This window comes from Abramis brama (genome assembly GCF_963993115.1).
Source record: "Abramis brama genome assembly, chromosome: 10".
NCBI classification, from domain to species: domain Eukaryota; kingdom Metazoa; phylum Chordata; class Actinopteri; order Cypriniformes; family Leuciscidae; genus Abramis; species Abramis brama.
This window is the reverse complement of record NC_139972.1, coordinates 1,579,753-1,592,500: the sequence shown is the minus strand read 5'-3', so window position 1 is coordinate 1,592,500 and position 12,748 is coordinate 1,579,753. Positions and strand designations below refer to the sequence as shown.

Sequence of the window (12,748 nt, the reverse complement as noted above, 5' to 3'; positions counted from 1 at the left end):
TTTTATAGAATGTTATAGTAATGAAATAAGAGTGGTTTTTGTCCAAGACTTTTATCGCCTTCTTATACAGTGATTCTATTCACTTTAGAGTCACCTGTGAATGACCAACTATTAAACCAATACTGAATATGTGAACAAATCATTGAATGTAAATACAACCTGGCAGCACGACTTTCAAAAATGGCCTCATGTACTTAAAATTCTTTAAATTAAAGTTTACAACATTTGATAACATTTGATAAGTGAGAGTAGAATCCAAAGTAACTCCACACACACAGTTCTTTTGTGTTCAATAATAACCCAGTCCTGAATATTGGTCATAGCCGAAGTCAAAGCAATCGAAGCTTTTTCAAAATTCTTTGCATGGGTAAAAATTACTAAATCATCTGCATATTTATATACATCTGAATGTTTATTTGAAATAGAATCTCTTGTAACATTTTAAATGTCTTTACTGTCACTAATGTAAAATGTTAATATATATGTTATACTGTATATACTAGCATTTATGATAATATTAGAATATATATTTGTGAAAAAATAATCAATGGAAAAATTTTCAACTTAATTTAAGATAAATTTGTAACCCATTCTGTTCTATTTTTAATGAACTTTTGACCTATATGTTCATTGATGTTTTCTTTTAAACGTGTATTGCTGCAACAAATAACAAAAGCCCATAAATCATGGTTTTAAACAGTATTCACACATCCAAAGTTTTGATAATAGGGTTGCAATAATCTCTTATAATAGTTAAAGTTAAAGTACAATGAAACAGCTCATATAATATTTAGTTTGAGCTATTATAGTTGAACCTGTTTGTGTGTTCATGTGCAAAAACTTTCAATCAATCAATTTAATGCATCCTTGTCAAATAAAAGTATTAAAGCATATATTATATTATTTTACTGACACCAATCTTTTGAATTGTAGTGTATCACAGTTTCCACTTCTAAAACCTTTGACTGGTATTCCATCAGATGTTTAACAGAGTTTGTGTGCCAATAAACTCTGGCGTCTGAATCTGAACGAATGAAACGATGCAGACGGAGATTGATTGTGTGTGTGTGTGTGTGTGTGTGTGTGTGTGTGTGTGTGTGTGTGCGAGTGCGTGTGCGAGTGCGAGTGCGAGTGCGTGTGTGTGTGTGTGTGTGTGTGTGTGTGTGTATCTGGACTGAAGCGTGGCGTCTCGCGTTGATAAAGGAAATGAAATTCCTCACGTCGAGATCTGACCGTTTGATATTTGATATTGAATTTCTCTCGGTTTCATCTCTCCATCTGTTTGTCTCATTTCGTTCTGTCGTTCTTTCCATATTTCAGTTCTAGAGGTCATATAAATGCTGTGATTTGTGTGTGTGTGTATGAGTGACTGTGTGTGTGTGTGTGTGTGTGTGTGTGTGTGTGTGTGTGTGTGTGTGTGTGTGCGTGTGTGTGTGTGTGTGTGTGTATGATTTAGTGTGTGTAAAATTAAATGTCTCATATAATATTTAGTTTGACCTCAGATTTAATCATAATTTGTGTGTGTTTGTGATGCAGTAATATTGTGTGTGTTCCCGGTGTGTTTGCAGGTACATGGAGGCCGACGAGCACGTGATTCAACACTGTTTCTGTTACACGTCGACGGTTCTCACCAGCACACTGGCCTTCCAGAAAGAGCAGAAGCTCAAGTTTGAGTGTCAGGTGAGAAGTTTCTGCTACTGTACCTTTAAGACTTCTGTATGCAAATGCTTTAGTGTTCATCACTGCAGCTGAAGCAGGTACATATACAGTGAGGAAAATAAGTATTTGAACACCCTGCTATTTTGCAAGTTCTCCCACTTGGAAATCATGGAGGGGTCTGAAATTGTCATCGTAGGTGCATGTCCACTGTGAGAGACATAATCTAAAAAAAAAAAATCCAGAAATCACAATATATGATTTTTTTAACTATTTATTTGTATGATACAGCTGCAAATAAGTATTTGAACACCTGTCTATCAGCTAGAATTCTGACCCTCAAAGACCTGTTAGTCTGCCTTTAAAATGTCCACCTCTACTCCATTTATTATCCTAAATTAGATGCACCTGTTTGAGGTCGTTAGCTGCATAAAGACACCTGTCCACCCCATACAATCAGTAAGAATCCAACTACTAACATGGCCAAGACCAAAGAGCTGTCCAAAGACACTAGAGACAAAATTGTACACCTCCACAAGGCTGGAAAGGGCTACGGGGAAATTGCCAAGCAGCTTGGTGAAAAAAGGTCCACTTTTGGAGCAATCATTAGAAAATGGAAGAAGCTAAACATGACTGTCAATCTCCCTCGGACTGGGGCTCCATGCAAGATCTCACCTCGTGGGGTCTCAATGATCCTAAGAAAGGTGAGAAATCAGCCCAGAACTACACGGGAGGAGCTGGTCAATGACCTGAAAAGAGCTGGGACCACCGTTTCCAAGGTTACTGTTGGTAATACACTAAGACGTCATGGTTTGAAATCATGCATGGCACGGAAGGTTCCCCTGCTTAAACCAGCACATGTCAAGGCCCGTCTTAAGTTTGCCAATGACCATTTGGATGATCCAGAGGAGTCATGGGAGAAAGTCATGTGCAACAAAGCTAGCGCTGTGCATGGGGGTGGTAGCATCATGCTTTGGGGGTGTTTTTCTGCACATGGGACAGGGCGACTGCACTGTATTAAGGAGAGGATGACCGGGGCCATGTATTGCGAGATTTTGGGGAACAACCTCCTTCCCTCAGTTAGAGCATTGAAGATGGGTCGAGGCTGGGTCTTCCAACATGACAATGACCCGAAGCACACAGCCAGGATAACCAAGGAGTGGCTCTGTAAGAAGCATATCAAGGTTCTGGCGTGGCCTAGCCAGTCTCCAGACCTAAACCCAATAGAGAATTTTTGGAGGGATCTCAAACTCCGTGTTTCTCAGTGACAGCCCAGAAACCTGACTGATCTAGAGAAGATCTGTGTGGAGGAGTGGGCCAAAATCCCTCCTGCAGTGTGTGCAAACCTGGTGAAAAACTACAGGAAACGTTTGACCTCTGTAATTGCAAACAAAGGCTACTGTACCAAATATTAACATTGATTTTCTCAGGTGTTTAAATACTTATTTGCAGCTGTATCATACAAATAAATAGTTAAAAAATCATACATTGTGATTTCTGGATTTTTTTTTTAGATTATGTCTCTCACAGTGGACATGCACCTACGATGACAATTTCAGATCCCTCCATGATTTCCAAGTGGGAGAACTTGCAAAATAGCAGGGTGTTCAAATACTTATTTTCCTCACTGTATATATATATACACACTCACACACATGGAGACGAGTTTGTTGAGGATCAGTGCCGATAGTTGTCGCGTCAATGAGGCCTTCACGGGAGAATCTAGTCTAGTTGACTTTAGGTCCTCCATCTGATCCGGATACGGCCCGGATCCGGCTGACTACATCATGAGTTATGGTCGTGTCTAGGCGCAGGTCCACACACACTCACACTTACACACACATTTGCCATTGTGTTTTTCTTGATGTTTGACTCTTATCTTTCTTCAGGCTCTTCTTCAAGTGGCCAAGAATCTCTTCACACACCTCGGTGAGTCAAACTCGCATGAATAAATCTGAATGTTTTACATTTCCTCTCATAACTCATATTCCTAGTCTGATCATCTGTGACGTTATTATGTTCTTTTATAACTTGTTTGTCTTCATTATGGGTCATCAAAAACCACCTCAACATATCAACTGCTTGATTTTGTTGCAAAATGTATCTATATTATCACCAGCTCTTTATATAAAGTTAAATATATGAGTATATATAAATATATAAACGTAATTTCGCTGATGTCATGGTGTGGGATGATGGTCAGTGTTTATCTGTAGTTTGATACAGGCTGCTGTTGCATCTTTCATCAATAGTTACTCAGTCATTTAATGCCGGTTAATGTAATAAAAGGTTACAGCAATAAAATCAAACTCATAAATAGATTCCAGTCACATTACAGAAGTCAAACGGTTTCATGTGGAGATTAAACAGCTTTGATCCTCCGTGTGGCTGTGGGATGAAGCTGTGACTCCGCGTGCGATGAAGGAGCTTCATGAGGAATGATGCGGTTTATTTGACTGTGTGTCTCTCTCTCGTTCAGATGACGTGTCTGTGTTACTGCAGGAGATCATCGTCGAGGCCAGAAACCTGAGCAACGCTGAGATGTGAGACACACACACACACACACACACACACACACGCTTAATTACGCCTCTGATCGTTTTGGGTTTCGTCCAAACCAATTCCAGCCTTGCAACTGTTCACATGACAAGAACAGCAGCCTCATAAATATCAATTACCTCCAGTCAAATATTGTAACATTTAATCAAACAGATTATACACACACACACACACACACTCACACACACACACTCACACACACACACACACACACACACACACACACACACACACACACACACACGTCTAATGCAGACAGAGATGAAACAGATTTATTTATTCAGGTTTCACAGTGTTATTTCACTGATTTCTCTCTTTATCTCTCAGTTGTTCTGTGTTCCTGCTGGATCGAGTCAGTCATGAACTAGTGGCCAAAGTGTTTGATGGAGGAGTCGTGAGCGATGACGAGGTGCGATGAGTGTGTGTGTGTGTGTTTGATGGGTAGGGTTAGTGTAAGGGGACAGAATATACAGTTTGTACAGTATAAAAGGAAGTACGTCTATGGAGAGTCCCCACAAAGATAGCGAACCAGACTGTGTGTGTGTGTGTGTGTGTGTGTGCGTGTGTGTGTGTGTGTGTGTGTGTGTGTGTGTATGCGTGTGTGTGTGTGTGTGTGTGTGTGTGTGTGTGTGTGTGTGTGTGATGGGTAGGTTTAGGGGTAGGGTTAGTGTGTGTGTGTGTGTGTGTGTGCGTGTGTGTGTGTGTGTGTGTGTGTGTATGCGTGTGTGTGTGTGTGTGTGTGTGTGTGTGTGTGTGCGTGTGTGTGTGTGTGTGTGTGTGTGATGGGTAGGTTTAGGGGTAGGGTTTGTGTGTGTGTGTGTGTGTATGTGTGTGTGTGTGTGATGGGTAGGTTTAGGGGTATGGTTAGTGTGTGTGTGTGTGTGTGTGTGTGTGTGTGTGTGTGTGTGTGTGTGAGAGTGTGTGTGTGTGTGTGTGATGGGTAGGTTTAGGGGTAGGGTTAGTGTGTGTGTATGTGTGTGTGTGAGTGTGTGTGTGTGTGTGTGATGGGTAGGTTTAGGGGTAGGGTTAGTGTGTGTGTATGTGTGTGTGTGAGTGTGTGTGTGTGTGATGGGTAGGTTTAGGGGTAGGGTTAGTGTGTGTGTATGTGTGTGTGTGTGTGTGAGTGTGTGTGTGTGTGTGATGGGTAGGTTTAGGGGTAGGGTTAGTGTGTGTGTGTGTGTGTGTGATGGGTAGGTTTAGGGGTAGGGTTAGTGTGTGTGTATGTGTGTGTGTGAGTGTGTGTGTGTGTGATGGGTAGGTTTAGGGGTAGGGTTAGTGTGTGTGTGTGTGTGTGTGTGTGTGTGTGTGTGTGTGAGTGTGTGTGTGTGTGTGTGATGGGTAGGTTTAGGGGTAGGGTTAGTGTGTGTGTATGTGTGTGTGTGAGAGTGTGTGTGTGTGATGGGTAGGTTTAGGGGTAGGGTTAGTGTGTGTGTGTGTGTGATGGGTAGGTTTAGGAGTAGGGTTAGTGTAAGGGAAGAGAATATACAGTTTGTACAGTATAAAAACTATTACGTCTATGGAGAGTCCCCACAAAGATAGCGAACCAGACTGTGTGAGTGTGTGTGTGTGTGTGTGTTATTATAGAGCTGAGTAAGTGTCTCTCTCTCTGTAATAAACAGAAGGAGTTTCGTATCCCGGCGGATCAGGGAATCGCGGGTCATGTCGCCACCACTGGGAAGATCCTCAACATCAAGGATGCGTATTCCCACCCTCTGTTTTACCGCGGTGTGGACGACAGCACGGGCTTCAGGACCAGGAACATACTCTGCTTCCCCATCAAGGACGAGAACGAAGGTCTGACGGCGCAATCCTGGAGGCATTTCTTTCAAAAGTCACAATATTATCACAAAAAAAAAAAAATGTTTATTAAATTAAATCTTTATTAATTATAACTTGATAATGTACACAAAATGATTCGGATGTAAATAAATAGCTAAATTTAATTTGCAACGACTACAGTAACATCACAGAATCCATCAGATTAATTGATAATACATACTAATGTCTGTGCTGTTGATTTCCCTCCAAAATGATGTCACTTCCTGTAGGGTGATGTCATTGACTTCTGTTAGGTATATTGGGATTTTAGGTAAAGGGATTTTACATTGATATTGAGGAAATTAGAGCCAGTTCTTTCAATAGTCCTCAAAAAAACATGTAGATTACACTGAAAAAAAAAGATGGCGCAGGATTTGGTGAAGAAATTGCTAGTGAATTTCACAAATATTTACAAAGAAACGGCATTGAATTAGGCATGACATTTTGAAGTTGAAAGACTCATATGTTATTTTCTTGTAATTTTTTACAGTGTGTACTGGTGAAAGTTGCTGTAGATTTATATTGTTAAAGGTTCAGTCCTGACACGTTTTACACAATTACCTTGAACAGCCACATTAAAATCAACCGCTAAAGGCAGACGCTTCAGAGAGAATGAACTCGAGGCGGACATTAAATGTGTGTGTACTCGAGGGCATTGTCTTTCTCTGTGTGTGTGTGTGTGTGTGTGTGTGTGTGTGTGTGTGTGTGTGTGTGTGTGTGTGTGTGTGTGATGTTTTGTGCTGTAGTCGTTCTGCTCGCTTGTAGAGATGTTGAGGGCAATCAGAGACTTTTGAGTCAAAGCGATGTTGACGTGCATCAACCATATGATCTCAGAGACGACGAGAACATTGAACTGTTCTGAGCTGCTTGTCCTGACCTCTGTCTGCCTGTCTGTCTGCCTGCCTGTCTGTCTGTCTGTCTGTCTGTCCGCCTGTCTGTCTGCCTGTCTGTCTGCCTGCCTGTCTGTCTGTCTGCCTGCCTGTCTGTCTGTCTGCCTGTCTGCCTGTCTGTCTGTCTGTCTGTCTGTCTGTCTGCCTGTCTGTCTGACTCTGTGGTTTCTCATCAGAGGTGATTGGAGTGGCAGAACTGGTGAATAAAACTAACGGTCCGTGGTTCAATCGTTTTGATGAGGATCTGGCGACGGCCTTCTCCATTTACTGTGGCATCAGTATCGCTCATGTACGAGTTTCTACATTACTAAAAAACACAACTCAATAGCTTAGAAATTTGTATTTTTTTATACATAATTTTTATTTCATTTATTTTATTTTCATAATTTTTATTTCATTTATTTTATTTTTGTTATATATATATACAGTCAAACCAAAAATTATTCAGACACCAGATATCATTTTTCATATTGTTTTACTAGTGGGTCCAGGAGTGAGGAGAGCAAAATAAAGTAAACTGTGACATATTATACCCAATAATTCTTCATACAGTAACTACCAGTAAAATGTATAAAAATTTGGGACCAAAAATTATTCAGACACTTTGACCTGAGCATGTTTTGCTGAAGTGTTTTTTCTGTAATTGCAAATGCGACCTTTGTACACCACAGACTGAACAAAATGAAGCATTGCTTGGTGATTGGTTGAGCTAAATTGGTATTATCTAATTGTGTAGTTAAATTTAACAGCTGACAGATATTCAACATAATTCATGTGTGAGACAGTCTAACAGAAGGACGGACAAAACCAGTCAAATATCAACTGATTTGATAACTCTGAGTTCTGCTCATGTTTTATTACCATTTTCTAAACTATAGTGAATAAACTGAGATAATGTGAGAAATGCTGAAGGTGTCTGAATAAATTTTGGTTTGACTGTGTATATGTATATATATATATATATGTATAATCAAAAAAATATATTGTATATACAATAAAAAATTATTTATATTTTTATTTTACTGTGTGTGTGTAATATATATATATATATATATATATATTACAAAAATAAATAAAATATAAATGTATACACTATATAAATATATATATATATATATATATATATATATATATATATATAGGTTTCATATGGTTTTGAACAACAATTTATACTATTTTGTGCTGCTAATCTATACATTTTATGTTATTTTGTGCTACTAATTCATACAATTTATATGATTTTGTTCTATTAATGTGTTATTATTTAATATGACTTTTTATGTATTATTTATTTATTTTATGTATTATTATTATTGTGCTATACATATATATATATATATATATATATATATAATGCATTTGTGTTTATATATGTGATATGTGTAATATCTTAGTTGTTTATTTATATCTCTGTGTGTGTGTGTGTGTCAGTCTCTCCTGTATAAGAAGGTCCACGAGGCTCAGTTCCGCAGTCATCTGGCTAATGAAATGATGATGTACCATATGAAGGTGTCGGAGGAAGAGGTCACTAAACTTCTGGACACCGGCATTGAGCCGGTCCAGATAATCCACCCCAACTTTGCAGAGTTCACTTACACGCCGCGATCTCTGTCGGACGACAGCACGCCTATGGTACTGACACACACCGAACCAACAACGAGATTCACATGGACCGACTGAAGAGAAACACTGATGATGTCTGTCTGTCTGTCTGTCTCTCGCAGGGCGTTCTGAGCATGTTTGAAGACATGGGCTTCATAAACACCTATAAGATCGACCTGCACACGTTAGCCAGGTACAAACACACACCTGTCTTTTCTGTCTGATTGCCCCTTTAATAGGTCAATAACAAAGATTGACGATTCAGAAATTGTCTCAGGTTATAATGACTGTAACCATGGTTCCCTGAAAAAGGGATCAAGACAGTGCGTCTGGGAATTGTACGCTGTGGGAACCTCTCTGCGTCTTTGCATCGCGAAGCACTTGTGAAATCAGTCAAATAGCATGATGGAACTTCATGGGGGGGTGACGTCATGACCGGGAAACTATAAAGCATTCCCAGACCAAACAGTTCTGTCAGGACCATATCGTCAAATACGACTGACAATTAGCAGTCGGTTCAGTATGGTTCAGTATGGTTCTGTTCTGGGCAAGAACTCCCTGCGCATCCATGGATAAGCAATAAGCTCACGGTATGTCACACAGGCACACGCAATGTTACTTTCGCGACGTTACTTTCTGTGAAGTTTGGGGCCGCTCAGACCCCCGAAGGACAAAGGGGGGCCGGGGACACTTCCTGTCCAAAGACTGCTTACAGGGGCCGTGTCAGATAAGTTACAGATGGGATGCTGTTTTCGACATAGACATTTTCAGCCGTTGAATTCAGGGAAAAGTTTAGTTGAGTTACCACCACATGTGGTGAAGTCCCATCTGTAACTTATTTGACAGAGCCCCTCTAGGATGTCTGTGAACTATCCATTAAAGGGTCATATTTCATAATTACAGTGGTTTTATTGACGACTTCAGGCAAGCTATGTACCCCAGGAACCTGGAGCCCCAAATCGGCTTTCTTTCCGAGATATTGTCACTTCCTGTGGAAATTTGACCGGGCGTAACTCCAATAGGTTATACGTGGGATGCTGTTTTCGACTTTGAAATTTTCAGCTGTTGAATTCACAGAAAATTTTCGTTAAGTTCTCACCACATGTGTTGAGGTCCCGTCTGTAACTTATTTGACAGAGCCCCTGTAGGCTGTTTGTGGACTATCCATTAAAGGGTCATATTTCATAATCACAGTGGTTTTATTTCCGACTTAAGGCTCCAGATTCCCGGCTTGGGGGGGAGTCTCCCTGTGGGTCCCCCACACCTGGAGTCTGGAGCCAATGTTCATTTCCTGTGGAATTTTGACCGGGCATAGCTCGAATAGGGCATGGGACGGCACCCTGCCACCATGTGGCCGCAGGCCAAACTGCATCGGGGGCGGCAGTTCCACCAAGGGAACTTCGGGCCCCACGTTGCCCCCGCTACGCTAGAGGCGTGGGATCTCCTCCCCCGGGGAGGGGGGGCAGCCTCTTGTGACGGGTGAACCCTAAAAAATGATTTAGGGGGCGCTGCACAGCGTCCACGAACCACCGTCCAACGTGCATAATTTAGGCTGTTTGGACACCCATCAGTAAGGGTACTTCCCTAATGGGAGGAGGGTAATTAGCTCCTGAGAAACGCGACTGAAGCAGCTTATATCTGAATACAGTGACAGGTGTTGTATTTCTATAAGTAGACGTGGATCAGATGAGAGTCAGCTGACACGAGCTTAACTAACGTTACCTGCCAGAACTGACGCTACGCTGGATAGTTAGCTTCCGATAAGCTGAAGCAAGCCAATCACAGGCGTGCAGTAAGTATGGCAGGTAGGGGTGGGAATCTTTAGTCACCTCACGATCCGATTCGATTCCGATTCTGGGAGTCACGATACGATTCCAGAACGATTCTTTATCTATCCCCCCCCCCCCCCCCTTATTAATTCATTAGTTTACATAAGTAATTAAGAACTTTTTTTAAATAATTACAAATTTTAAAAAAATAATTAAAACAGTTGTATGTTAAGAATTTTAAACTAATATAACTTCAAAACTTACAAGCAAGCATATAACATATAACAAACAAAGAGTGCTTTCAGTATTTAAGATTATCTGAACGTTTTCCATTCAAGAACTGTGAGTGATTTTTTTTCATCTTTACTGTTGTTTTTTATTATGACATCAGACTGCGGGAGGTCTATTAAGCTGCATTCACGCACGGATCTCTTTTGAAATTTAAGAAGTAATGTGGTTTGTCCTGTCCGTTTAATCCCTTAAGACATAACTGGCTGTGTTTACGTTAATTTTGCACAAGTACATTAAACCACTTACACGGAGTCGCACAGCCGCATGCGCGAGCAGTCTACACAAACAAAGCGTGTGTCAGCATTTGAAATTGAAAGCAGCCTTCTGTTAGTGAGGTTCATATTTTAAATATATAAGTCCACTGCATTCCAAACCACATAAATTATGACTTTGTAGAGCATTTGTAAGGAAAATACAGACGGGCGAGACAGCACACTTCAAGTGTAACATCAAACAAAGCTCGCGTCTCTCACAGCACATCCTGTGAATTGAAGCCTGTGAATGTCCTTGTAATTCGCTTCAACCTTTCCGATCTTTATGAAAGATTATTTTACGGAAGGTTTGAGTGGTGTATAGTATGTGTGTGAAGAATTGGAAGCAAGCAGAATACGGGTGTTTCTAAAGCAAACTCAGCGTCATCGCACATCTGGTTAAAAACTAAGCTCAGAATCGTTGGAGAGAGAATCACGATGCATCGATGGATTGATTTTCTCCCACCCCTAATGGCAGGGTGACGCAGCATATCGTTCCCTTTTCAGAGAACCATTCCCTCTCCAGGGAACTTGCACTGCGTCTGAGAATTCAACAAACACTGTTGTTGTGCAAAAGAACGGCCAGAACACATTAAAAGTTCCGGTTTTCAGTTAAAACGGTGTCGTGTAAGCGGCCACTAAGTTAATAACTATTGACCTTTGCAACGGAAGTGAATCAATCAAAACTAACTTTAGCTGGTCAATAACTTTATTCTAGATCTGCTGTAAAGCCTAAAACAATCTCTGTTACTTTAATTTCCTATAATCACTGTAAAGCTGCTTTGAAACAATCTATATTGTTAAAAGTGCTATATAAATGAAGGTGACTTGACTTGCAGTGGAAGGATGGATAAATGGAAGTATACGTCCTTGAGATCTATCGTGACAAACCAATCCTAGGATCTGATTTGTGTCATGATTTGCTTCAAAGTCAGCATTTTGAACTTGAGCTTCTTTACCGAATGATTTAGTTGGTGCAGATCTAAAATTGGATAACATTTTTGTTCCATCTTCCAGAACAATAAAATACCAGCTGTAAAACCTGAACGGAGGAACATGTTCTATGGCCTCCATCCCCAACTGAGCTTTTACCTCCTGTTTCATAACCAGAGCCTGAACCTAGGTGGGCGAGACCCAAACTGAATTAGGTAACCTTTTCTATGGAGTGCAAGACCCATTGAGATATATTTGGCAGAAGCTTCCACTCTGCCAAAAAATATACAAAGGGAACCAGTCTCTCGAGCCAATTTGGTGCCCTGAAGTGGCAAAACTGGAACGCCTCTGCTTGCTTTTTTGCCTCCTGAAACCTCTCGACGACTGAGGTGACAGCGTCGCTGAAGAGGCCAGGAAGGGAAAGCAGGGCGTCCATTTCTCTTTTATTCCTGGCAAGTTTAGCCATAGATGTCTCTCCATAGACGCCAGGGCTTCCATAGACCGGCCGATTGACTTGGTCGTCTCCTTGGTGGCCTGGCGAGATACAGTCAAACCAAAACTTACTCAGACTCCTTCAACATTTCTCACATCATCACAGTTTATTCGCTATAGTTTAGAAAATAGTAATAAAATATGACAAGAACTCAGTTGATATTTCACTGGTTTTGTCCGTCCTTCTGTTAGACTGTCTCACAAATGAATTATGTTGAATATCTGTCAGCTGTTAAATTAAACTACACAATTAGATAATACCAGTTTAGCTCAACCAATCACCAAGCAATGCTTCATTTTGTTCAGTCTGTGTGTAAAAAGAGCATTAGCAATTAAAGAAAAAACAAAAATCAGGTCAAAGTGTCTGAATAATTTTTGGTCCCAAATTATTATACATTTTACTTGTAGTCACTGTATGAAGAATTTTTGGGTATAATATGTCACAGTTTACTTTATTTTGCTCTCCTCACTCCTGGACCCACTAGTA

General features: G+C 40.6%; 1 protein-coding gene across 6 annotated transcripts in view; it reads left to right on the top strand.

Moving 5' to 3' along the window:
• pde2a (phosphodiesterase 2A) overlaps positions 1-12,748 on the top strand; it is a 168,688-nt gene that overhangs the window by 141,496 nt on the left and 14,444 nt on the right. For all 6 annotated transcript variants that reach the window (XM_084127280.1, XM_084127285.1, XM_084127282.1 and 3 more), the window contains 8 exons: positions 1,569-1,680; positions 3,546-3,585; positions 4,136-4,199; positions 4,543-4,624; positions 5,835-6,009; positions 7,100-7,212; positions 8,355-8,555; positions 8,648-8,718. In XM_084127280.1, the coding sequence (XP_083983406.1) occupies positions 1,569-1,680; positions 3,546-3,585; positions 4,136-4,199; positions 4,543-4,624; positions 5,835-6,009; positions 7,100-7,212; positions 8,355-8,555; positions 8,648-8,718 (858 nt within the window). The remainder of the gene's footprint in view (positions 1-1,568; positions 1,681-3,545; positions 3,586-4,135; positions 4,200-4,542; positions 4,625-5,834; positions 6,010-7,099; positions 7,213-8,354; positions 8,556-8,647; positions 8,719-12,748) is intronic.